The 26698-nt window shown below is 41.9% G+C and overlaps 2 protein-coding genes across 4 annotated transcripts; both read left to right on the forward strand.

The window, feature by feature from the left end:
* The first annotated feature begins 1510 nt into the window (after positions 1-1510).
* On the forward strand, positions 1511-16483 carry ireb2 (iron-responsive element binding protein 2). Its single transcript, XM_053886042.1, has 22 exons — positions 1511-1563; positions 2817-2897; positions 3392-3557; positions 4872-5009; positions 7164-7376; positions 8080-8149; positions 8229-8412; positions 8941-9080; positions 9162-9333; positions 9442-9542; positions 9631-9747; positions 9870-10029; positions 11623-11758; positions 12687-12771; positions 12849-13005; positions 13547-13671; positions 13748-13852; positions 13919-14061; positions 14815-14962; positions 15030-15152; positions 15233-15418; positions 16123-16483. Exons 1-22 carry the CDS (start codon positions 1539-1541, stop codon positions 16231-16233), a joined length of 2886 nt encoding a protein of 961 aa, XP_053742017.1. The 5' UTR covers positions 1511-1538; the 3' UTR covers positions 16234-16483.
* Positions 16484-17425: 942 nt separating this feature from the next.
* On the forward strand, positions 17426-26254 carry slc25a44a (solute carrier family 25 member 44a). Of its 3 annotated transcripts, none has more exons than XM_053885699.1 (4): positions 17426-17530; positions 23528-24254; positions 24354-24481; positions 25388-26254. In XM_053885699.1, the coding sequence occupies exons 2-4, from the start codon at positions 23621-23623 to the stop codon at positions 25577-25579; spliced, it is 954 nt and encodes a 317-aa protein (XP_053741674.1). In that variant the 5' UTR covers positions 17426-17530; positions 23528-23620; the 3' UTR covers positions 25580-26254. The 3 variants fall into 3 exon arrangements, with proteins under 3 accessions (XP_053741674.1, XP_053741676.1, XP_053741675.1); XM_053885701.1 differs by having other exon boundaries at positions 24359-24481; positions 25388-25556; XM_053885700.1 differs by having other exon boundaries at positions 17463-17560.
* Positions 26255-26698: the final 444 nt, after the last annotated feature.

The raw sequence follows: 26698 nt of genomic DNA on the forward strand, positions 1-26698 counted from the left end.
CTCTTGCATACTGAATAAGGTTGTCCACCAGGATTTCAGTGTATTTTGCAGCATTCATTCTGCCCTCTATCTTTACAAGCCTTTCAGGTCCGGCTGCTGAGAAACATCCCCACAGCATGATGCTACCACCACTGTGCTTAACAGTGGGGATGGTGTGTTTTCGGTGATGTGCAGTGTTTGGTTTCCGCCAAACATGACGTCTTGTCTGATGGCCGAACAGCTCGATTTTGTTCTCATCAGACCAAAGAATCTTCTTCCACTTGACCATGGAGTCTTCCACATGCTTTTTAGCAAACTCTAGTCGAGATCTAATATGACTTTTCTTCTCATTGCCACTCTCCCATAAGGCTCTGACCGGTGAAGAACCTGGGCAGCAGTTGCTATATGCACAGTCTCTCCCATCTCAGCAGCTGAAGCTTGTAACTCCTTCATACTAGCCGTAGGGGTCTTGGTTGTTTCTCTCACTAGCCTCCTACTTGCATGGTCACTTCACACAAGTGCCATATTCCTTCCATTTCTTGATAATGGATTTCACTGAACTCCGGGGGATGTTCAATGCCTTGGAAATTATTTTGTATCCATCCCCTGAATTGTGCATCTCACTCACCCTTTCCCTGAGTTGCTTGGAGTGTACTTCTGTCTTCATGGTGTAATTGTCGCCAAGAATACTGATCCACCAGTATGGACCATTGGGACACAGGTGTTTTATACCTCAGTCACTTGAAGCACACCCACACCACTCAAGTGATCTTCATTTCACTAATTGTGAGACTATTGGCAAGAATTTGATGGACCTCTGTTAAATTAGACCATTAACTTAAAAAGGGGGTGATTAATTATGCAAACAATTATATTTCTTTATATATTTTTATTTCATTGACAGTACTTTGTAGAAATATGTTTTCACTTTGACATTAAAGAGTTTTTTCCAATACATTTTTGTGTTAAAAGTCAAATTTTATTGACCATGATTGATTTGTGAAAGCACTAAAAGGGTAAAACATCCAAGGGGGTGAATACTTATAATAGGCACTGTGTGTGTGTGTGTGTGTGTGTGTGTGTGTGTGTGTGTGTGTGTGTGTGTGTGTGTGTGTGTACATATATATATATATATATGTATATATATATGTATATACGTACAATCTTTATTCAATTATATTGGAAACTTTGTGTAATTAAAGAAATATGAAGTTAACGAATCTTGAAGAAAGCACACATACTTTTCAGAAGCCTCGCGTTTCATGAGGATTGTAATTGTTGTTTTATTGGGTTTTACTTTCAGAAATGTGGGAGGAAAAACATTTTTTTCGTGACATTCTAATACTTGAGGTGGCAGTTTAATTGCCAGTACAGCAGACCGTGGTGTGTCGCGTCGCAGCAGCTGAACGTGACTCAGCATGTCGGTAGCTGTCTTTTTAAGCGGGTTCATCGTGGGTCTGTGAGGAGGGGCGGGTGTTTAGAGATCTGGGTCTTGATTGGTCGGTCACATGTTGCCTCTGCGCTCGTGAGAACGAGTCGTGTTGATTCCAGGAGTCATCATGGCGCTGACTGGCTCAGTCGAAGGTAAAGAGTAGTTTTCCTGGCCCACCTTCGTAGCTCGGAATTATTGATGCGAAAACGACACTTTCGGATAGTATAGTCGTTCATCGCTCTTTATTGCGCTGGATACAAAATCTAAGAAGCAAGTAAGGTGTTTTGCTCACGTCTGACATGATCTCGGGAGACGAGCGGAGTGACATTAGCCGAGTACGCAACACAGTAAATACTGTTCGTCTTCTTTCGTGTGTGAAAGCATGATGCGCACATTTCTACTCATTCCCGTGGCTACCATGGCAGGTAGTGCGGCACTAGCCTGATAACTAGCTAGTCTTGGTGAGTGTTCTGAACGATAAGAAGCTGTGTTAGCCGCTTCAACCAGATCTGGACGCCTTGAAATGCCTTCCATAATCTGCTGAGGGGAGATGCACAATTGCGAGGGAGATATTGGCAATGGCTTCACTAGTAGTTTTCGTGTCTTAAGTTATAGTTGTAATTTCGTAATATTTTGGAATTATTCAGAAGTTATGGGGCCTGGCGACAGCACAAGATTAATATATGCTGTCATTGTGTGGATGATCGTTTTCTGACTAATTCCTGAATAGGCCGTTTCTGACACACAAGGTTTTCATTTTCATTTATTTTACTACAGTATGTGTAGTGGATCGTCGTGTTTGAGTGCAGGTTTTGACTGTTTTTATGGGCTTGAATGTCAAATGTGGAGGTTTTGACTTTTTTTTCATGAGCTTGAAACCTAAATCTCGCAACCCAAATCGCACAATTTCTCATTTTTGTATAACAAAATACATTAAAAAACGGGAGACTTATGTATCACTTTCTACAGTAATATGTCCCCCAGTATACCTTATGCCTCTGAAATCTGAAATGGTATGCTAGTGTGTACTAAAACTCCCATTCTGCTCTGTGTGTTTCTTTGTCTTTGAAATTCGAATTTGCATCACGTTAAGCATCTAGTAATATTTAATCATCATTTTATGCTTGTTAAGTATGGTCATGAGGGAAGCACAATACACAAACCAGTTTAATTCTGAAGAATGTTGATCGTGTATTTTAGGGTTTTAGGAATACAAACGTCATGGTGTCCGGTATAAACTGCAAGAGCAAATGTCGCTTCATCTGGTGCCAAAGTCATGGCATCTTCTTTGTTCTCTGCAACTTCTATTACTTGATATTTTTACTGTACTTGTATTCTCCTCTTCTTATAGGAACTTGCTCGGGCAGCTGTGGTTGGTTATTGATTGATATTTGTTCTTTTGCAGATCACTTATATAGTCAGCTCATCGATACGTTAGCAGATGTTAAGTTCTTTAATCCACTGAAATTAAATGACCCAAGATATGGTGAGTTTCATATGTCTGTTCTCGTTTTTTTTCCCAAGTTACCCTTGCCTGTTTCCCCCTCATTAATTAATCTATTAAATTGTTGCATAAAATTATGATTAAAAAGTTCACAAGTTTTTTTATGACACATGAGTTCATCATGAATGATAAAATTCCAGAATCCAACACTTGAACTATGACACATGGCTGTGTCAGGGTACCTTTGGCTAGCATTTGGTGGTTCTGGCTATATTCTGGGATATGCCACACTGACCATTTCAATGAATGAACAAGAAGTCCAATTATAATGTATATTCAGTCATGTTTAATTGTGTATTATAAATTGTCTTGCTGCTTTTGATTTGTTATATTTGACAGCATAAAGAGTTTAATGCATAAGAAAAGGTATTTGTTGTTTTAACTGAAATTCAGAGTCTGCTTACAGTTTAACTTTTCTGTTTTCATGTCTTTTTTTTTTTTTTTTTTTTTTTTTTTTTTTTTTTTTTTTTTATCAGCCAAGCTTCCACTGTCCATCCGCATCCTTTTGGAAGCTGCAATTCGTAACTGCGATGGATTTTACACAAAAACGTCAGATATCCAGAACATATTGGACTGGCAGCACCAGCAGTCCAAAGCTGAGGTGCCCTTCACACCTGCGCGAGTATTGTTGCAGGACTTCACGTGAGTCTCCAATGTATACAAGCATCATGTCTGTTGCTTTCTGGTTCATTTTGCACCTGTTTGCAATTATGAGGCATCGTCATTCACTGGCACTTGTTGTTATTATTGACAGTCAATCAGTACGCCTTCAGTAGTATTTTAGGTGTTTGGTGTTTTTTTTTTTTTAATGAAGTGCCAAGCATATATGAGGCCATTACACCGGATATAACAGCTGGAGGCAGAAAAATAATCAGAATCTGAAAAGCTTTATTGCCAATGTCAGTGAGGATCCCGCCAACTAGGAAAGTGCTGTGGTACATAGTGTAATTGAGCTGCCAAGTGGGCAACTTTTTGTAAGCAGAACTGGCAGTGCGGGGCGCGTGCCCATGCCTGTGTCGCACCCCAGCCCGGCCCACTGCTCTAGCGCCATCCATTTTCAGGGCGAGTTCATTGGTATAAGGGCATCACCACCACCACCAACCCAACCACAGAATCGAGAAAGAGCCATCAATCTGTCAATCCTTTCCGTGAATCAACATATATGGTTGCATCCTTTCTCCTTATAAGCAATGGCTACTGGAGGGACAAATTCTAATGTAACACAGCACGGCAGTGTGTGTTTCGTTTTTCGAAAAATCCACCATGAATGCAGGAATTCATGCCTGACCTCTTTTATCGGAGTCAGAAAGACCAGGGGACTCATTTACTGAAATTTCTTTAGATTTCTTACTGAAACACAGTGTACGCACAAACAAATCCAGTTGCACATTGCCCACGAAGTTGAGCGCTGTTGTTCGACTACCTGCACTCCTGCATTTATATATGCAAATCACATTTAAATTAACCTTGCACATGAGAATTCTCTTTCACAACCCAAAACTCCAAATGAATTTGTGAGAAGGGGAAAAAAAGAACAAAAAGGAACGTGATTTTTGAACCATTATTCGCTTCCCAAAGCATTTGTGTGTTGATTGTAACAGATTTTGTGTTAGTGAAAATTCATTCCCCCCAAAATTCACATTCTGATTTGCAATTTCAATGTTATCAAAATTAATCACACTTTACTTTTTTCCACATCATGCTCAGCCCTACTTGTAGCCTGTAGTAAATTTTATGTGTTATGAGAATCAATTTCCCCATCGTTGGAAGGCTATCTCCTATGATCTAATCTATGATGTCAAGTGCCACATTTATATTGGAGACTTGTGCTCATGACGTTTCAGCAGAACACAACATCCCACCCTCATTGTGTTGTCAAACGAGTGTGTTTTATATGTGCACCAAACAGAAAAAGCTGCTGTACACAACGCCTTAATCGATTATATCCTTCTGCAGTGGTATCCCTGCCATGGTGGATCTGGCCGCAATGAGGGACGCCCTTGTGTCACTTGGTGTTGATCCTGACCGTGTCAATCCGAAATGCCCCACAGACCTCATCGTAGACCACTCACTACAGATTGACTACAGCAAATGGTGAGTCAGTAAAGAGGTTGGTCGGAAGTTGCTTGTTCCCTTTGAAGGACCCTCCTCCCTCCCAACTCGCTGCTCACTTGGCATCTGCATGTCTGCTATAGAGGTCTTTTCGGTCTCTCATGTAAATTTGCATCTTGCAGCACGTGTACGGTAGGGATGGGTGATAACTTATCGAACACGTTACACTGCCCCAAATAATGTCCATGATGCCAATTCTGCATCTCACGATAAATTTGCTAAACATGCAGCACACTCGCTGCATTGGACTTGCATAAATTAACATGCAAGTCCAATGCATGTTTATTTTATTCGATGGAGTGGTCCTAATAGGTTTTCTGATCCGGGTGTCTGCTTTGGTTCACATTTGGGATGGGCGATAAATTTTGTAATTTCTGTGATAACGATAATTATTATATTTTCATTCTATTTCATGTGTTGTACACACTACAGTCTGTCTTGAAACTGTTTTATGATGAAAATAATTAGTGGAGTTAGTCCTCAACTTCATTATTTGTTTATATTTAAATATATATAGTATATAATATAGTTAACTAATGTAGAGATGAGAAATTCAGTGTTTCACGTCTCTAGTAGAACCCATTGTGTCTGACAGACTGCTCTGCCAGCTTTATTAAGGGGTTAAAATTGACCCATCTGTCTGCTGTATCTCCTGTCTCTTTACTGCAACTATGCAACTATGGACCAGTCTGGACACATTTCCTAGATGCTGTTGAAGAAATATTAGAAATCATGTGAATAAATGATAATTTAGTCATATTCTATTCACCAAATCATGATACAAATTGTCAGTCCTTTATCTTGTGTGATGAAACCTTTTCACAATTCTACATCCTAAAATGTTTTCATTTTATTGAAGAGTTCACTAATACTTTGTCAGCTTTACAATTTGTTGATGGTCCCTAACTGATGCCGGCTCGTAGCATGTAATGTACATGTAAATTTACGTTTATTGCTGCACTGGCGCCTTGGCGAAACACTGTGGTAAAAATAGTTAGATATTGGACAGACATCTGCTCCGGTATTGGCGGAGGCGTCCTCTTCTGTGTCCCCATTAGGGACCATCAACAAATTCTAAAACGGTCAAAGTACTGAAATCTTCAAGGCAATGAAAAACAACCATTGTAGAATATGGCTGAATGATCGTTTACTCATATTAATATGTGTTTTTCGTGATAATTATCCTTATTGCCGAAATTACAACATTTATTACGATATTTTTTTTTGTCCATATCGCCCATCCCTACTCCGCAGGGGAGCAAATGAATAGGCTTCATTGCACAAATTAAATATGGCATTTAAAGCTCTTGACGGAACGTGGGGGAGTTTTCGGGACTCATGACTAATTTTTCCTCCTTGAATAGATATACAAAAACATGTCTGAATTAAAATGATTTAATGCTTCATTTTCTTACTTCTTGAACTTAGGTCTCATCATTTTGATTAGAAATTCCTCGACAATTCATGTGATCGGTATCAATGATCGGTGGTGATCGGCACTCTGGCTGATCAGGATCAGTGATCGGCAGCAAAAATCCTCATTGAAGCATGCCTGCTTTATGTTTCTTCACATAATTCAGTCAAAACAGGGTGTTGCATGGTTGCGTGAGTCTATATTACACAATACAAATCTGTTCATTTTGTCACTGAAGTGACCGTCAATTCCCATGTTGGAAGATAACAGCACATTGAGTGTGCTAATATAAATGAAGTACGTTTTTTATGCATCTAAGCTCATTGCCTTGTCCGCATGAAGCAGTTTTGCCTTTAAAAAAGTGATGACCCACTTTGATTGCTTGACTCTGCTGCAATGCATCATGGGAACTGTTCATTGTTCTCCCCACATGCTGCGCACTTCGTCATCTTAAGTTCATGGGTAACTTGGATAATATGGCTAAAGGGAGGCAGCGTCTCTATTGGCTATCATTGTTGGGGAAATTCCGATACTATAGAAATGTTCTAATATCAGGACGCTATTTTCAGTCAGCTAAAACTATCAGACATTTGTAGTTGTTCTTGGTGTTTTAAATGGTAATGACTTCTGTTTCTGCACGGTATTGTTAAAAGCTAGTGTGTCCCATGCAATTATTATCCAAACTTTACACTACATTTCTTTTTATTCACTTTGTTCTTCAGTGCCACGCAGAACTCCCCGAACCCTGGTGGTGGTTCTGGAAGTTCCCGCCCTGCTGCGTCCCATCCCGCAGTCAGTGGAGGTTCCCAGTGTCGAGGCCAACGTGGTTGTAGTAAATCTGCGTGCAGTGATGCTCCCTCCTCCCCGAGTCACCCTGTTCAGCAGATCGAGAACACGCCTTTGCTATGCCCCTTCCACCTCAAACCCGTTTCTGAGTAAGTTTTGGAGAGAATATTTTAAGTCTTCTACTTATTGTTGTAAAATTAATCATATTCACTGTCATAATTCATCAATGTTGGGATGGCAGTTGAGGTTGGTTTACAGAAACATGTATCCTCATGGTTTCCACCAGGATTTTTTGAAATTGGTGGAAAAAACACAAACGAAAACAAAACGATTGGAAAACGATTGTTGCTGCAAGCAACAGACTTCAGTCATTATGATGTTTCTTTTGGGATTTCTCTACGAAAAACGCCATATTGATGTCCACCTCCATGATGTGTTGTTATAGTTTATATAGTTTAGTCGCATGAGAGTTCATTTTCAGAAAGAGATCTTTTCTCTCATTTGAGCCATGGTGTTGCGCTATCCTCGTTTAGATGGGGCAGAATCCCTGCTCATGCTGGTTAAAATGGAAGCCATGAAGGCTCAGCGAACAAATGAAAGTGCAATCAATTATTATCTTCATTGTAGGGTGGAGAATTTAAAATATCCCCATAATTACAGTCAGCCAGATGTATTACCAAAATGATCGACTTGTGTGATGGTGTCTTGGTTTCCAGAGTCTTCCCTTAAACTTACTCCAAGGTTATCAGGTTTGACACTTTGTTAAACATTTCACTCAGTTTCTGTTACTAGGAAAGTGTGTTTGCGTCTGTATGCCGTCCAATTGATGGACAAGCTATGTATTATTTGCAGGACTGACATGACTGTGAAGTATCAGGAAATGGAACTGCTCCGAAATAAAGAAAGGCTTCAATTCTTTAAGGTACATTCGTCTTCTAGCAAGCATAGTTTTGGAATTCTGTCTGCTTTCCGCTCTCATCATCATCATCATCTGTCCACAGTGGTGCTCCAAAGCTTTCAAGAATGTAAACATCATCCCCCCTGATGTTGGCACAGTCCACCAAGTAAATCTGGAGTATCTTTCCCGAGTGATTCAGGTCAGAGATGGCTTCATCTACCCTGACAGTGTGGTTGGAACAGACTCACACACCACCATGGTGAATGGACTTGGCATTTTAGGATGGGGTAAGCCATTTTTTGATGTTCCTTTTGCTTGATGTTATCATTTCTTATCACTGTAAACATGTTTTATGATGGGCTGGCCAAGATTTGTAGATGGTTAAGATTGTAACCATCCAAAACAAACACAAAGCGAGCATGCACATCTTGAACTAGCCCTATCAATTGCTGCTTGTGCAAGCTTTATTAAGAAGGAACCCCAGGATTGTCTGTGACTACTGCACTCTTTAGTTTACGTAACCTTCATGTACTGTTTGGAAAATAACCCAGCAACACATTTTCATCGCATTTCTTTTCATATCAGATTTTAAATTTTTCAAAGTCCTCAGCGTGAAGGCTCATTGTCTTAACAGATGTGCTGCTAGGTTTTTCAGTTACCTGTGCTACCTCTTGGAAAAAACTAAGCACATTGTAAGTGTGTTGCACAACGAGCCACTTTGGGAATGTTAAGCCGAGATAGTGTTTTTTGTTTTGTTTTTAAATCACTTTTTTACCTCCATTAAGGGCTGTTTCCAACTGTCTTTTTCAATGCAGGTGTTGGGGGAATTGAGGCAGAAGCTGTGATGCTAGGCCAGCCAGTGTCTCTTACGCTCCCACAGGTGGTGGGTTGTAAACTGGTGGGTTCCGTTAACCCTCTTGCCACTTCTATAGACATTGTTCTTGGCATTACCAAGGTAAAGTATAACTCAAAGTTATATCTACCAGTAAAATTAAGCTAATACACCTGTAATGGTGGTCAACATTTTATTTCACAGCACTTGAGGCAAGCTCCAATTAATGGAAGGTTTGTTGAGTTTTTTGGACCTGCAGTGTCACAGCTGTCTGCTCCAGACAGAACAACCATTGCCAACATGTGCCCCGAGTACAACGCCACCATTAGCTTCTTCCCTGTTGACCAAGTTACACTTGAGCACTTTAAAAGGACAAGTAAGTCAGGTTTTCGTCAAGTTCATTTTCCATATATATTTTATTTGAAACTACTGGTTTCTGATTCTTTTGCCTTTTTGAACTAACAATCTCGCATTTGCATCTCAGACTTTTCACAGGAAAGACTTACATTTCTAGCGTCTTATTTGAAGGCTGTTAAACTTTTCAGACTTTATGAAGACCCTACAGAAGACCCCGAGTATTCTGAGGTAAATCTTCACTCCATTTTTGTTTTGAAATTAGTATGTGATGGTGAATGATTACTACACTTAACTAATAATTTTCCTCTGAATGAAGGTTATTGAAATCAACCTCAGTACAATGGTGCCATGTGTTAGTGGACCCAGGAGGCCTCAGGACAGAGTAGCAGTCTGTAACATGAAAGAAGACTTCCAGAGTTGTCTCAATGAGAAGGTATTTAGTCGTCTTGCTTCTGTCTACTGTTTCAGTCCACGGTTGTGATGTATGTATGATTTGACAAGACCGGAATGTATTTTCAACCTTTCTCTCATTGTTAAGCGGTTTTCTCCTTTCAGGTGGGTTTTAAAGGATTCAACATATCTAAGGAAAAGCAGCAGACCCGCATTCCTTTCCAGCACTGCGGAGAGAAGTACCAGCTTGGTCATGGTTCTGTCGTCATTGCTGCCGTGATCAGCTGTACAAACAATTGCAACCCATCCGTCATGCTGACTGCAGGTGATGCACTGCCGCAATTTCTGGACTATGGAGTACACTGGTATATAAACTGCACCGACTAAATTTGGAGAAAAAAAAAAAAAGCATAACTAAGCAGAGCTTCAGACACGCAGAAGAAAACAGGGATTATAAAACAGCTGTCGTAGGGTTGACGTAACAAAACCTGTTTGTCTGTAAAAGTTTGGCCCGTTGTTGTTTAAGGTGCTGGATTCACACCGCAGGGGGAAAAATGGTGGCTTATATTCCGTAAATAATGCTAGTCAGCCTGGTTAAAGCCTGCCAACGGTAAACCCTGAGAGGCATCTTTCAGTGTGTGCATGAAAACTTGACGGTTTTGTCTTGTCTTGTATTGTCTAGTGTTGAAGGCAAACCATATTGTGAGACATCTGACAGCTACTTTTTATATTTTATGGTACCTGCAGAAACCCTGCATTATCCACCGCAGGACCCTTTGTAGTTTCATCACACTAGTTTCCATGAAAAGAATGTTTCCGCCTGGTAATTTCTCCAAATATGATTGAAATTTGACATTTTGCAACACTTTTGCAGCCATAACTTGGCCATTGCGTTCGCCATATTTGTTAACCGCCGTCATCTCGTGGTTATCCACATCTCGTGAGTCGCCACACTCGTGGCATGACGCTGATGAGGAAATGCAGATAAGTTCAAAACTTTAAACAATCGTGCTCAATGCTATTTAATCAGTATTTTGGCATTTTGGTTGGCCCTCTCCCTAGTGCACTGCAACGTCACAGTTTTTCACATTTTGTTTGAATGAATGAATGTATAAATCGGTGAATCTGAGTTTAGATGAAAGCTGCTACAACTGTATGCTTATCTTGCAGAAATATATATAAAAGAAGATGAACAAAACTGTAGACATTTAGCTTGTTTTAAGGGAAAGAATCCTATTAGAAATGTTTTTTTTTAATTAATCAGAGTCAGTTGAATAATACAGGGGACCCCTGCATCTGAAACTGTCACTGTGGCAACATATACTGAGTTAATCTCCCATTTCTTATTTGACTCAGATGTTTGTTTCTATAGAAAGTTATCTTTGTAGAAAATAGATGTTTACAGCTTGTTTTTCACAAAACAAGCTGTAAAGTCAGTCGTTGAGTCAGTGGTCTGCAATGACATACTTCCCCGGAGAGAAGAGACTTCCCAGTGATACTTACTGTAAATAAAGCAAAATAAAAGTTGAAAAGTCATGAAAAGAAAGCAGGAATATAGCTTGCTGCCCTGTGATGTCACTATCACACATGCCACATTGACAATGTTCTAATCGATTTAAGCAGTCCTAGTACCTATCCTGCTCATTTCAAGGTCTCATCACTTAGCATGCCTCCTATTCAACTTAGTCAGAAGTTGAACCCACTTCAAAACTCACCACTCGCCAATGCAGTACTGCAAAATAATAATTCCTTTAACATGGTAAAAGCTAACTGCAATTTTGTCACCTCTGTTTCTTTGTTTCTACAAACAAATGACTCTGATTCTTTTATTTTATTTTTATTTTTTTATTTTGGATTGTGTCTATTACAAGGCGTTTGTTTTTGTTTGTAGATGATTCAATGTAAATGCTTTTGGCAGGACTGCTTGCGAAAAAGGCAGTGGAGGCGGGACTTCTTGTGAAGCCTTACATCCAGACCAGTCTAGCTCCTGGGAGTGGCATGGTCACTCACTACCTCAATACCAGTGGAGTCCTGCCTTATTTCAACCAGTTGGGGTGAGTATATGGCTATGTGTGTGTGTGGTACTCCAAAAATACTCTTGAATTCTTGAATCTTGAGTTGCACTTTGATAAGTTGAGTCCACATACTCCTCAACAAGGTTTTGTACATCAGGTCCTTCCTTTGTAGCGATGTCATACTACCCTCCTGTATCAAAGTATACAGGCATAATACAGTGGTACCTCGGTTTTTTTTGCTTCTGATTTCGAATGAAAATCCAGAACTCGAATGCCCCCGAAAAAAGCCAGAAAAAACATAACATGTGCGGACCGATCAGCTGACCCACGACGCGCTTTGTTACTTTGTATTACGCAGCCTCTGTATGCAGACGTGTCCCGTTAGTTACATTTACTGACTGTTTTTTCTTCATATTGAGGTGTAAAACCTTTCCTGTCTCCACACTGGACCGTAGTAGAGTGTCACAGGGGAGGTGCTCGCTCTCCACACCTCCGAGGCTGGAGTGCGCACTCCAGGGTTTGATGTCCTGTTGTCGGCTGGAGCTGGGACAGGGATGAGGCGAGTCTCAGACAGAGTGTTACTTGGTTTATTACTTTGTCACAGCCAAACTGCACAGAAGCGCACATTCAGAGCTGGACACGCACCGGGCACCTCTTCACTTCTGGAGAGACGTCACTCACTCGGCAACCCCTCCCACATGCAGCGGCCACACACATGGACGAACAGCGCACCTACAGCAGACACTCTGCATTCACTCCGACAAAAGCCTATTTTAAGGTTTCTTGAATGGCCTTCTGCAACGGATTGTGGTTAAGAACCGAGGTAACACTGTATGTGCTCATTTGGTTAGAGACCAAACGACCTGGGCTGTATCATTTTTCACTAGGTTCTGATGACCGTTTTGTTGTGAGACACCCTGAATCTATGGAAGACCTTGTTTCACATGCCTTTTACCTTTCATCCTAGCTTTGAGGTCATAGGTTATGGTTGTGCGACCTGTGTAGGAAATACAGCACCACTGCCTGGGACGGTTGTTGACGCAATCAAACAGGTAACAATAATCTTCTTTTACTAAAAACACATTAATCTCTTCAGAGTTTAGATTCTATCTCTGCACTGCACTTTCAGGGTGACCTGGTGGCATGTGGGGTTCTATCAGGCAACCGTCACTTCGAAGGCCGCCTCTGTGATTGCGTACGTGCCAACTATCTGGCTTCACCCCCCTTAGTGGTGGCCTATGCCATTGCAGGCACTGTGGGAATCGACTTTGAGAAAGAGCCGTTAGGTACGAACACTGATGAAAAGACTCAAGTTAATTATAGTGTAGCTCTTTACCAAACAAATGTTTTATCACTTAATAACAGCTTCCCTCCATCACCTTGTCATCACTTTGTGATGCATTAGTCCAGGCATTTAAACCTCCTCAAGCTTATCTGGGAATACAGAGACTTTCCGGTGTTGGTAGCTCTAAACTGGGCAAACATGGTGATTGATTGTTTTCAGGGCACACTTTGCCTTGGTAGTGCAACCTGTCAAGGTGCATGTTGGCACCCGTCAAACAGAAGTTGGAGTGGGCCTAACACCGGAATGTGGAGTGATGGTTCTGATGAGTGAAGATTTATGTCATGAGGATTGCTAGTGCAATTCTTTACTGACCGGAGTCAATGACTGAGAGACATTGATAAAGAAATGTTTCCTTTCCATTGTATCATGAATTACACTAAAAATGTATGTCTCTACCTTTAGTTATAGAGGGGTGTGTTCAAGACAACATATCATGGTTTAGTTTTCCTCAGGAAGGATATGTGTTTTCCCCCTGAGCACAGGAGTGACCACAGAGGGAAAGGATGTGTACCTCAGAGACATCTGGCCATCCAGGGAGGAGGTCCAGCAGATGGAAGAGCAAACAGTCATAGCCTCCATATTTCAGAATCTTCGAGTGAGGATGGAGGTGAGGATACCGTTAGCAGGTTCCTGCTTACATTGTCCACTGCTGCTTTGGTCATCTCATTATGTCCCTATTTCAGAAGGGAAACCCTTTTTGGAACAACATTGAGTGTCCAGATTCTGTAGTGTTCCCCTGGGATCCTAAATCCACCTACATCCGGTCCCCATCTTTTTTCAGTAAACTGGTATGACCGCAACTGTCATGGCTGCGTGTGGAAGTGGGGGTCGTGAACCTAACTTTTGTTTTTCAGAGTAAAGAAGTTCAGCCTCCTCCATCCATAGAGAACGCTCATGTCCTCCTGTTCCTAGGGGACAATGTCACCACTGATCACATATCCCCAGCAGGTAGCATCGCCAGAATCAGTGCAGCAGCCAAGTACCTGCTCAGCAAACGGTCAGTTTCATCCTCCTTCTCCTTCTCCTCCTCCTCCACCACCACCACCACAAAACCACATGTCTGCAGATAGAAAGTGCAGAGTGAAATAAGTGCAATAGTTGCGAGTTTTGAAGATCTATTGCTGCTGAAACAGATGTTTGGTCTGTCTGTCCTGCCTGGCACTCACATCTTCTGTCGGACAGAAGCAGTGTAAGCTCTTAAACGCAGGTGATTCTGATTACTAAGTACTATTTGTCTTTCTTCACAGTCCTGCTGTTGCTGTGGGTTTGACTTACTCCTTGTGCAGACTTAAGCAATCTCTTGCAGTGGCTTCCTGTTTTTGATGCTGACTGAGCTGAGCCACTATGTGAAGTGAGATTCACACCGGAAAAAAGAAAGGAATTAAATATCTTCCTTCTTTTCCCAAAATCAGTGACCTCCTCCATAGTTTTGGAGGCAATAATGGTTAACAATTGACCATCAGGCCGAGAGCAAAGCTAGTTTCTTCCACGGGTGACAAAGTGACATACATCAGCGCCAATGGATTGTAACAGAGTTTGATTAAACATCATTCACCATGTACTTTGTCTAAATAACTTGAATCTGTGTGTACAACTTTTGGACGAGCTGCTTCAAGCAAATGTTTCTTCTCTGCTCTCATGTAGGAAGAGGTATTGAAGCCCCTGATAAATGGACATGCTCCTCAAAATGACTAACTGGAAACTGTTTTTTGTGAGTCAGAGGTGCTGATGTTCAGATGCATTTTCTCAGGCTGACACCACGGGAGTTTAATTCTTATGGTGCGCGAAGAGGAAATGATGCCGTGATGACCAGAGGAACCTTCGCCAGCATTAAACTACGAAATCGATTTGTCAGCAAACCGGGCCCCAAGACTGTCCATTTCCCCTCAGACCAGACGGTGAGAAGCCTAGCCATACGTGTAACAAAGGTGCAAGCCACAGGGCTTTCTATTTTGTCTGTCACAGTTGGATGTCTTCGAGGCAGCTGAGCGCTACCAGAGAGACAACATTAGTCTCATCATACTGGCTGGAAAAGACTATGGCTCAGGGAGCTCAAGAGACTGGGTTGCCAAGGGTCCATATCTCCTGGTAAACTTAAATTCACTGGTTGTCATTGCCTCTGTTTTGCTTCAAATTTATAACAAAGATGGTTTCCTCTGTGCTGACAGGGAGTGCGAGCAGTCATTGCTGAGAGCTTTGAGAAGCTGCACAAGAGCCAGCTCGTAGGTATGGGCATCATGCCGCTCCAGTTCCTGCCTGGTGAGAATCCTGACTCCCTGGAGATCAGCGGGATGGAAAGGTTCACCATCGTCTTGCCAGAGAATCTGAGTCCAAGACAGCAGCTCACTGTCAAGGTTTGTGATAGTGATGGACCGATGAGGCTTATTTTCAGAGCTCACTAGATGGCACCCTCTGCTCAAAAATTCTGGGATTTGGACAACTTAACTTAAACTGACGGTGCTCTGAAAATGAGGACACTGTTTCATGAAGCATCATCATAAGTGGCAATCCAACTTTTAAATTACAATGTACACAATACATAGTCATCTGTGACCCTTGTCTGAAACAGCCGCAGGAGATTTCGGATATTTTTTTATCTAGTATAAAAAGCAGTGGCTCAAAAGAGCAGAATCATTATCACTGTCTTTTTAGTCTAAAATTGCATATTGAAAGACTTCCTCGTTTAGTATCACCAGATACGCGTGTTTTAAAATGACTGTAATAACTTGTCTTGGTAACTTTTCTCCTAACAATGAACTTGCATTAGGCTGGAGCTAAAAACTAAATAGCAAAGTGAAGAAGAGCTCACCACTCGGATGTACAATGCATTTCAGTAGGATGAAAATGAAATCGACACTCAGTACAGTTCAAGTGGTCACACAAAACTTTCACCATGTTATCAATCAATCTGTGAACGTTTGAAGATTGAATTCGTTATAATGAAGTTGATTGAAGTTGGTTGTTATTTAAAAATTTCATGTTCTTGTTTTTGTAGAACCCTGGACACAGGCAGTCATTTGTTGATGTTGTTCTTTCTTTGTGCTTTTGTCTATTCCAGACCAGTGAAGGAAAGTCTTTCTTTGTCACAGCAGAGTTTGAGAGTGACAAAGAGGTTATCTTCTACCAACACGGAGGCCTCCTCCGATACGTTGCCCGGAACCTGCTCTGAAATCTTATGGTGCCAAACATCCAGAGCAAAGGTTTAAGGCCTTCAAATGCCGGCAATTGCATTTTTGCCCAGGACCTACATGTTATGGGCCAGTTCTTGGACTCAGTTGGTGCTTAGGTACTGAAGCATGCGTTCACAGCTTCCACCTTCTGGTGGTTTATCTTCACACTTTGGTGTTCTTGATGTCACTTTTGTTATGGTTGTATAAAGTTATAAATAAACTATAGTTGTGTACTATTTCTTTAATAAATGTTTTGATCTCTTTGTGTTGGGCCCTGCATTCACAGATTTCCTAGCAGCTTATGGCAGTCACTTTTTATATGGGAGCCATGTGGTGCATGTGTCACATTGTGTGCAGCCAGCAAAGCTGCCATTCCTGAGAATCGTTTTGAAATTGTTTTATCGTCCAGGTAACATTTGGAATCATCAAATACCTGTGTCTTAACACATGAGGCTGCTTTGTCTTACTAACATACTGTGCTTGTTTGTGGGATAAAAATTGGATACCAGAGAGCTGTTTCAGGTCTTTTTTTGCCACAAAATATTTTATAGTGTTTATTGTCTACATCCAGCCTCATTTTTGTGTTGGCACAGGTCTCAATACTGGCCTTGTTTTTGTCAGACTAATATAAATAAATGAAATTGTAATGAAATAAAAGTAGAATAAGAGTGTAACTGAGGCAATTATGGAATGCATGCTTTCATAATGACCCTTATGAAGAGAGCAGGGAATGCAACCCTCTCGATGGGCACATGGATGGGTAGTAGTAGCTGTGAGTTATTTGTCAGAATGCAAATTGCAACTTCCAGAGAATGCAGCTGTGCAGATATGTTTCTTGTGTCTGGAGTCTCACCGGCTTGCTTTCTTTAGTGGCTTTCACAGAAAACCTCCCGGAGCTGTGGTTTCAAGGATGGTGATGCTGATGTTGCTTTATATCCTGACATTGTTAACGCAAATAAAACCGATACTTGGATTAAAGAAGAGAAGAAAAATAACATTTAATTTAATTATTTCAAGAAAGTCTATTTCTGATGTATTTTTTTTTAATCTGTGAAACAATCCACTCCTTCAGTCCGCCATTACACCTGATGTTTGGTTGGAACGAAAGCATGTGGATCGGTTAGAGGTCCCTGACTCGCAGAAGAGACCTCGCGTGAACTGCGGACATGGCCGGAAGTGCAGTCTTGGTGTCCTGGGAAGCAGAAGGCCAATAGGCCAATAGGGGGCAGTCATCAGAAGCTGCGTTCCGTCCAAAGCGGAAGGTGAATCAGGACGACAACACAACACAGCACCAAGGTGCGTCTCCATGTGTCGTGAATCGTGAATGTAGGTGTCATCAGTTATTTGCAGCAGTTAGCTGTTGAGCTATCACGCGTGTCCACAGTCACTGTTTCATGAGTTGTGATGAGCCGTTTCATGGCCCAGCGAGTCCTCCGCGTGTGTTATGGAACTGACTGTTGCTTCATCGAGTGACACACTCGCTCAATAGCATTGTTGTGACCAAGCCGCGTTAAGTAACTGGACGACATGGCGTTGTTGCCTCGCAGCCGCCGGAGTGGCGCCCCCACTCTGGCCCACCAGGCCCAGTTTGACTGGAGTCAAGCTATCCGACTCTTCCGCGGTCGCAGTCAAGCTATCCACAGTCAGATTTTCAGTGCGCGCAGAGACATCACATTACGGTAGCAATGAAACGAAGCCGAAGACTGCGAGTTGAAACAAATAAAGCGAATGATTCTTGCGACAGAAACTTTTCCACGTTATTTTTTATTTTGAGCCGAATTAATATTTGGACGAGAGATATGAAAATCTATATCATTTTGGTCAAACATGATTGGTGTTTTTATTTTAGGTGTGAAACATCCGGAATGACATCATTAATTTAATCAATGCAGTCCTGCTAACACTCTACTGTAATAATACATTTCAACATCTTAGATCATTTTTACTTTTACACATTATTTATGCAAATGCCTGTGATTAAATATACATTTATATGACAGTGCACTGTACTTTGACCAAATACTACACGGAAATGTGCAAAGGTCTGCGAATAACAACATCACCAGCTCATAGTAGAGAGTAGTAGCTACCACCAGAGTGATTTTGGTCCCATATCATGGCAGCATTTTGGAATAATCCAGGATTCTTTCTGTAATCCAACTGAGTTGAGAATCACGTTCTATTATATTTGACTGTGATTTTCAGAAAAATGTGCAAAGGTCTGCGAATAACAACATCACCAGCTCATAGTAGAGAGTAGTAGCTACCACCAGAGTGATTTTGGTCCCATATCATGGCAGCATTTTGGAATAATCCAGGATTCTTACTGTAATCCAACTGAGTTGTGGATAACGTTCTATTATATTTGACTGTGATTTTCTGAAAAATGTGCAAAGGTCTGCGAATAACAACATCACCAGCTCATAGTAGAGAGTAGTAGCTACCACCAGAGTGATTTTGGTCCCATATCATGGCAGCATTTTGGAATAATCCAGGATTTTTACTGTAATCCAACTGAGTTGTGGATAACGTTCTATTATATTTGACTGTGATTTTCTGAAAAATGTGCAAAGGTCTGCGAATAACAACATCACCAGCTCATAGTAGAGAGTAGTAGCTACCACCAGAGTGATTTTGGTCCCATATCATGACAGCATTTTGGAATAATCCAGGATTCTTTCTGTAATCCAACTGAGTTGAGAATCACGTTCTATTATATTTGACTGTGATTTTCAGAAAAATGTGCAAAGGTCTGCGAATAACAACATCACCAGCTCATAGTAGAGAGTAGTAGCTACCACCAGAGTGATTTTGGTCCCATATCATGGCAGCATTTTGGAATAATCCAGGATTCTTACTGTAATCCAACTGAGTTGTGGATAACGTTCTATTATATTTGACTGTGATTTTCTGAAAAATGTGCAAAGGTCTGCGAATAACAACATCACCAGCTCATAGTAGAGAGTAGTAGCTACCACCAGAGTGATTTTGGTCCAATATCATCGCAGCATTTTGGAATAATCCAGGATTCTTACTGTAATCCAACTGAGTTGTGGATAACGTTCTATTATATTTGACTGTGATTTTCTGAAAAATGTGCAAAGGTCTGCGAATAACAACATCACCAGCTCATAGTAGAGAGTAGTAGCTACCACCAGAGTGATTTTGGTCCAATATCATGGCAGCATTTTGGAATAATCCAGGATTCTTACTGTAATCCAACTGAGTTGTGGATAACGTTCTATTATATTTGACTGTGATTTTCTGAAAAATGTGCAAAGGTCTGCGAATAACAACATCACCAGCTCATAGTAGAGAGTAGTAGCTACCACCAGAGTGATTTTGGTCCAATATCATGGCAGCATTTTGGAATAATCCAGGATTCTTACTGTAATCCAACTGAGTTGTGGATAACGTTCTATTATATTTGACTGTGATTTTCTGAAAAATGTGCAAAGGTCTGCGAATAACAACATCACCAGCTCATAGTAGAGAGTAGTAGCTACCACCAGAGTGATTTTGGTCCCATATCATCGCAGCATTTTGGAATAATCCAGGATTCAATGTGTAATCCAAACATGTCTATTGCAGTATCATAGAGCGATCGATAGATAGACAGACAGACAGACAGACAGACACAAATATTGGACACACAGACAGACATGTACATCTTTATGGCTCCCTCAACATAAATAGATGGCTTATTTACAGTCTATTTACAATATATACACACTCCCAGTATACATGCCAGTGATGCTTTCACTCTTCAAAGCATTTTGGGCAGAACCATTCTTCTTCTGAGTTGATGGCTGTTTCGGGCATGTCAATGCAAGTATGATGATACCATTCATTGCAGGCATGGCACTGAACCATCAGTTCTCCATTTTGCGCTGTACGACACACACAGTACACATGGACAGTGCATTGGCTTCCTTGTTGCCCCTCATGTGTCTTCTTTTCAAATGGAAATTTGGGTGCAGTTTTCTTTTTGAATGATGAAAACAAGGATGCTCTCATGCCCTTCTCTTTAAAGAGCCTAATTTTTTTGCATATAGCCATCATGACATCACCAGCATTTTGAATCAAAATCACTGGCTTACCAGTGACGAAATAGATTTGGCCTCCTACTACCTTGCAAGACAGCACCCAGAGTTGGACGGATTCCAGTCAGTCCTTCTTTTCTCAGTCATTGGGAATGGTGGAGTGGTTGGAAGCGCCAAGTCCAAGTTTGTTCAGGTTCTTCATGTGGGTGGCAATCATTGGGTGACGGTCAGCAATGTGTTCTGTGGACCAAATGAGCTGGCCATTTATGACAGCCAGAGGAGAAAGGACTACAGCTCAGCCACAATACTGTCATGGATGTTATGGCCAGTTCGAAGCCATTTCACCATTCACAGACCTGTAGTCCAGGAACACCTGTGGCCTTTTGGCAATTTTTGTGCGTCGTACAGCGCAAAATGGAGAACTGATGGTTCAGTGCCATGCCTGCAATGAATGGTATCATCATACTTGCATTGACATGCCCGAAACAGCCATCAACTCAGAAGAAGAATGGTTCTGCCCAAAATGCTTTGAAGAGTGAAAGCATCACTGGCATGTATACTGGGAGTGTGTATATATTGTAAATAGACTGTAAATAAGCCATCTATTTATGTTGAGGGAGCCATAAAGATGTACATGTCTGTCTGTGTGTCCAATATTTGTGTCTGTCTGTCTGTCTGTCTGTCTATCTATCGATCGCTCTATGATACTGCAATAGACATGTTTGGATTACACATTGAATCCTGGATTATTCCAAAATGCTGCGATGATATGGGACCAAAATCACTCTGGTGGTAGCTACTACTCTCTACTATGAGCTGGTGATGTTGTTATTCGCAGACCTTTGCACATTTTTCAGAAAATCACAGTCAAATATAATAGAACGTTATCCACAACTCAGTTGGATTACAGTAAGAATCCTGGATTATTCCAAAATGCTGCCATGATATTGGACCAAAATCACTCTGGTGGTAGCTACTACTCTCTACTATGAGCTGGTGATGTTGTTATTCGCAGACCTTTGCACATTTTTCTGAAAATCACAGTCAAATATAATAGAACGTGATTCTCAACTCAGTTGGATTACAGTAAGAATCCTGGATTATTCCAAAATGCTGCCATGATATGGGACCAAAATCACTCTGGTGGTAGCTACTACTCTCTACTATGAGCTGGTGATGTTGTTATTCGCAGACCTTTGCACATTTTTCAGAAAATCACAGTCAAATATAATAGAACGTTATCCACAACTCAGTTGGATTACAGTAAGAATCCTGGATTATTCCAAAATGCTGCCATGATATTGGACCAAAATCACTCTGGTGGTAGCTACTACTCTCTACTATGAGCTGGTGATGTTGTTATTCGCAGACCTTTGCACATTTTTCTGAAAATCACAGTCAAATATAATAGAACGTGATTCTCAACTCAGTTGGATTACAGTAAGAATCCTGGATTATTCCAAAATGCTGCCATGATATGGGACCAAAATCACTCTGGTGGTAGCTACTACTCTCTACTATGAGCTGGTGATGTTGTTATTCGCAGACCTTTGCACATTTTTCAGAAAATCACAGTCAAATATAATAGAACGTTATCCACAACTCAGTTGGATTACAGTAAGAATCCTGGATTATTCCAAAATGCTGCCATGATATTGGACCAAAATCACTCTGGTGGTAGCTACTACTCTCTACTATGAGCTGGTGATGTTGTTATTCGCAGACCTTTGCACATTTTTCAGAAAATCACAGTCAAATATAATAGAACGTTATCCACAACTCAGTTGGATTACAGTAAGAATCCTGGATTATTCCAAAATGCTGCCATGATATGGGACCAAAATCACTCTGGTGGTAGCTACTACTCTCTACTATGAGCTGGTGATGTTGTTATTCGCAGACCTTTGCACATTTTTCAGAAAATCACAGTCAAATATAATAGAACGTTATCCACAACTCAGTTGGATTACAGTAAGAATCCTGGATTATTCCAAAATGCTGCGATGATATTGGACCAAAATCACTCTGGTGGTAGCTACTACTCTCTACTATGAGCTGGTGATGTTGTTATTCGCAGACCTTTGCACATTTTTCAGAAAATCACAGTCAAATATAATAGAACGTTATCCACAACTCAGTTGGATTACAGTAAGAATCCTGGATTATTCCAAAATGCTGCCATGATATGGGACCAAAATCACTCTGGTGGTAGCTACTACTCTCTACTATGAGCTGGTGATGTTGTTATTCGCAGACCTTTGCACATTTTTCTGAAAATCACAGTCAAATATAATAGAACGTGATTCTCAACTCAGTTGGATTACAGAAAGAATCCTGGATTATTCCAAAATGCTGCCATGATATGGGACCAAAATCACTCTGGTGGTAGCTACTACTCTCTACTATGAGCTGGTGATGTTGTTATTCGCAGACCTTTGCACATTTCCGTGTAGTATTTGGTCAAAGTACAGTGCACTGTCATATAAATGTATATTTAATCACAGGCATTTGCATAAATAATGTGTAAAAGTAAAAATGATCTAAGATGTTGAAATGTATTATTACAGTAGAGTGTTAGCAGGACTGCATTGATTAAATTAATGATGTCATTCCGGATGTTTCACACCTAAAATAAAAACACCAATCATGTTTGACCAAAATGATATAGATTTTCATATCTCTCGTCCAAATATTAATTCGGCTCAAAATAAAAAATAACGTGGAAAAGTTTCTGTCGCAAGAATCATTCGCTTTATTTGTTTCAACTCGCAGTCTTCGGCTTCGTTTCATTGCTACCGTAATGTGATGTCTCTGCGCGCACTGAAAATCTGACTGTGGATAGCTTGACTGCGACCGCGGAAGAGTCGGATAGCTTGACTCCAGTCCAGTTTGTGTATGTCAGTAAGTTGACTTTACGTGTGTGATCACGTGTGTGTGTCTCATATGTGTGTGCAGTTAAGCTTCTTCGAGTCTGTAGAACACAGTGATGCGAGACAGTACCATTGTATGATACAGTATGTTGCCTATGTAGTTGTAGGTTTCTATTATATGTTTTGCATTTGACTTTTGACATTCGTCCTAGTGGCTTCGTTGAATCACTCCACCAAATAGTACATATTGCGTCTTCTTTGGCAGGTGTTTCATCGACACTTATCTTGATCATTCTCCCTAGTTTTCTACCTCCATTTCGGACATCAGCTGCTAAGTGAAACTAGTCGGAGCTTTGATGTGACCTCTTGTGTCCCCACAGGTTTGGTCAGACTGTACTGTGTGGTGGTCAATGGCGGCTGGATGACAGCTGACTCTGGGCTTTGATGGGTGCAGTGCTGCCCTGCTCCTCACCATGCAGCAGAAAGGTGCTATTCAGATTATCGAATGGGAGGACCTGGACAAGAGGAAGTTCTACTCCCTGGGTGTCTTCATGACCCTGACTACCCGGGCCACCGTGTACCCCGCCAGCCTGATCCGCACTCGCCTGCAGGTGCAGAAAGGCACGGCACTGTACTCCGGCACCTTTGATGCTTTCTGTAAAATCCTGCGGGCGGAAGGCGTCCGGGGGCTGTACCGTGGGTTCATGGTAAACACCTTCACGCTGGTGTCTGGCCAGGCCTACATTACCACCTATGAACTGGTGCGCAAGTACGTGTCCCAGTACTCGCCCAGCAACACTGTGAAGTCAGTGGTGGCTGGGGGCGCGGCGTCTATGGTGGCACAGACCATCACAGTCCCCATCGATGTGGTGTCCCAGCACCTAATGATGCAAGGTCAGGGGGAACACCTGAGCCGCTTCAAGACCAAGCCAAAGATGGTGCTCGCTGCCAGCAAGAACAAACTGACCTTTGGGCAGACCAGGGACATCTCTGTGCAAATATTTGCTGCTGATGGTTTCCGGGGCTTTTACAGGGGCTATGTGGCATCGCTCCTCACCTACATCCCAAACAGTGCGCTGTGGTGGCCTTTCTATCATTTCTATGCAGGTAAGGTGGCGTGGTGCTCAGTCAGATTTACCAATGTCTATGAAGAGTGTTGCATTGCAGGAGCACTTTACTGATGCTGTTTCTCGTCTGCCTCCTCAGAGCAGTTGTCCCTGTTGGCACCAAGCCAGTGTCCTCACCTGATCCTGCAGGCCGTGGCAGGTCCCATGGCAGCAGCCACAGCGTCCACCATCACCAACCCCATGGATGTGGTGCGAGCACGGGTGCAGGTCAGCCAAAACCTGATTTATTCACGTGAAAGCATAGACGTCCATTACTGGCTGAAAATATTCCCTCACTTGTGCTGTGAAATCTGCTGCACACATTTGCCTTTTGGTGCATATCGATATGTTTTTATTCAAGCAACTGACTGGCAGTGATCTTAAGCAGCAACCTCTAGTCTGGTCAAATATAATTAATCTGGATGTATTGTCAATGTATCTGAAGTAGTGCTGTAAAACAGAAAGTCGCAGCAAAGTGGTTCTACCTCTGATCAACTTGTTGTCCACTTTCATGTAATCTAATTTGTACTTTTCATGAGATGGACGTTTGCTTAAAATCTTCCAGGTCCCTGGCAGTTCTGGCCTGAATTTCTCCTTTGCTGAAGTTTCCAGATAGTGCAGTAAAGTGCAGCGTTTTGCTTTAGATGTACAAGTAACAGTCAGATTCACTCTTTTCAACTGAGTCCTCAGAGGGCCAGGCTGGTGCAGGTTCTTCTTCCACCCACTCAAGCACACACAGATTAACCAGTCAGGTGTGAGCTGAAACAAGCAGCACCAGACTGTCAATCACATTGTTACACCTGACTGGTGAAATGGTGTCCTCTTGATATGTTTTTCCAGGTATGCGCTGAGGACATCACCGTGAAAATAAGTCAAGTTATTTGCTATTTGCTAAGTGGGACTCGCTGTAAAAAAGTGAAGGATGCACCAGAAATCAAACACCTGGCCGAAAACTGACGACGCTGATGCTCTCATCAGCTCGGCTGAATATGTTGGGTGCATCTTGAAAAAGCTCCTCGCTAGCTTAGCCTCGCTATGAGGAATCCAGACGTCCTTCCCATAGTCTAACTGAGGTGTACCTCTGTGACATGTGTGTGACATGTGTGAGCCTTGACACACCTGTCTATGTTGAAGGTGGAGGGACGATCTTCTGTCATTGACACCTTCAAGCAGCTGCTGGCGGAGGAAGGGCTGTGGGGGATGACCAAAGGTCTGTCGGCACGCATCATCTCCTCCTTACCCACCTCGGTGCTGATTGTGGTCGGGTACGAGACCCTGAAGAGACTGAGCCTGCGAGCCGAGCTGGTTGAGACTCGACACTGGTGAACAGTTTTACCTCGGATGTTGATCTTCTGTGTCTTCAACTGTGGGCCTCACTCCGCTGCAGCTGGTTCCTACTGAGAAACCTGAAGATGGAAACGTGAAAATATTGTGTTTTGAAGAAACAAAAGTTATTTTCTTTATTTCTTGGTACCAGAGTCAATGACTGTGTGAAGCGTGTAGGTTGTCCAGCTGCTGCATTGTCGTTACTTATGGGTGGGTGACGTGCCTGTTTTATGGAAATAGTCGACGTCTCATGACATTCCTTCAAAGTGTCATTGTCAAAGACATTTTAGCAATCTGAGTGGGGCAAGGTTTGTTTTCGGCACAGCATTCACAAACTATTGTAGCAGATATTCAGGTGATTTTATACAAGTCTTCAGCGTGCCATCATCTGATGCTAGAGAGCATTCCAGTGCAAATTATACTGAACAATTTTTTTCTACTAATTGATTTATTGATATAATTTGTCAGTGTCGTTTTGTCTCGAGAGAACATTTTGTATAGACTGTAATAAACCTGATGAGGTGTTTAATCACGGACGTTGACTTCCACCTGACCTGGCTGATGTTAGGCAGGTGTCTGGCACCCCAACCACCCGAGTTACCTCCTCATTGGTGATGCTGCTGCAGAGGAGTGGGAATGTTTTATCAAAGCAGAAATAAAGTGATTGTGACTTAATGAACGGTTCTTTTTGTTTTCTTCATCTCTAACCTGTGACATGGTGAGGCTTCATGGAACAGTGGCCTCATTTTCAGAGCTCAATAGGTGGTGCTGTCTGTTTAAAAAGCATGTAAAGTGTCACTGAAATGGTTGTTCAAATCCAAAAATTCGTGGCCATCTAGCGTGAGCACAAATTTTGAGGGGGTCGGTCCCATCTGCACCACAGAAGAGCTTACGAACCACCACAAGGCTGAAGGTTGAATGTCTGCCACTGCAACTATGCCCAGGTTCTGGGACCTTGCTCATTCTCAGTGGTGGAGATGCTGAACTAGATGGGTCTGTCTTGTGAAAGGCCGGCGAGCAAGCCCTGCCCTGCCAGTTCTCACACGGCAGCCGCCGCATGTTTCAGCCATAACAGCCCAGTGGCCAAGTCCTTTTCTATGGTCTTACTGAACTCCAAGC

The sequence above is a fragment of the Synchiropus splendidus genome, chromosome 14 (genome assembly GCF_027744825.2).
Source record: "Synchiropus splendidus isolate RoL2022-P1 chromosome 14, RoL_Sspl_1.0, whole genome shotgun sequence".
In the NCBI taxonomy this organism is placed as follows: Eukaryota; Metazoa; Chordata; class Actinopteri; order Syngnathiformes; family Callionymidae; genus Synchiropus; species Synchiropus splendidus.

Coding starts and splice junctions, on each gene's coding strand:
- slc25a44a (XM_053885699.1), top strand. CDS start 23,621: ATGCAGCAGAAAGGTGCTATTCAGATTATCGAATGGGAGGACCTGGAC. Junction 24,255..24,353: donor TTTCTATCATTTCTATGCAG/GTAAGGTGGCGT, acceptor CTGCCTCCTCAG/AGCAGTTGTCCCTGTTGGCA. Junction 24,482..25,387: donor TGGTGCGAGCACGGGTGCAG/GTCAGCCAAAAC, acceptor TCTATGTTGAAG/GTGGAGGGACGATCTTCTGT.
- ireb2 (XM_053886042.1), top strand. CDS start 1,539: ATGGCGCTGACTGGCTCAGTCGAAG. Junction 9,543..9,630: donor AAGACCCCGAGTATTCTGAG/GTAAATCTTCAC, acceptor CTCTGAATGAAG/GTTATTGAAATCAACCTCAG. Junction 15,419..16,122: donor GACAGCAGCTCACTGTCAAG/GTTTGTGATAGT, acceptor TGTCTATTCCAG/ACCAGTGAAGGAAAGTCTTT.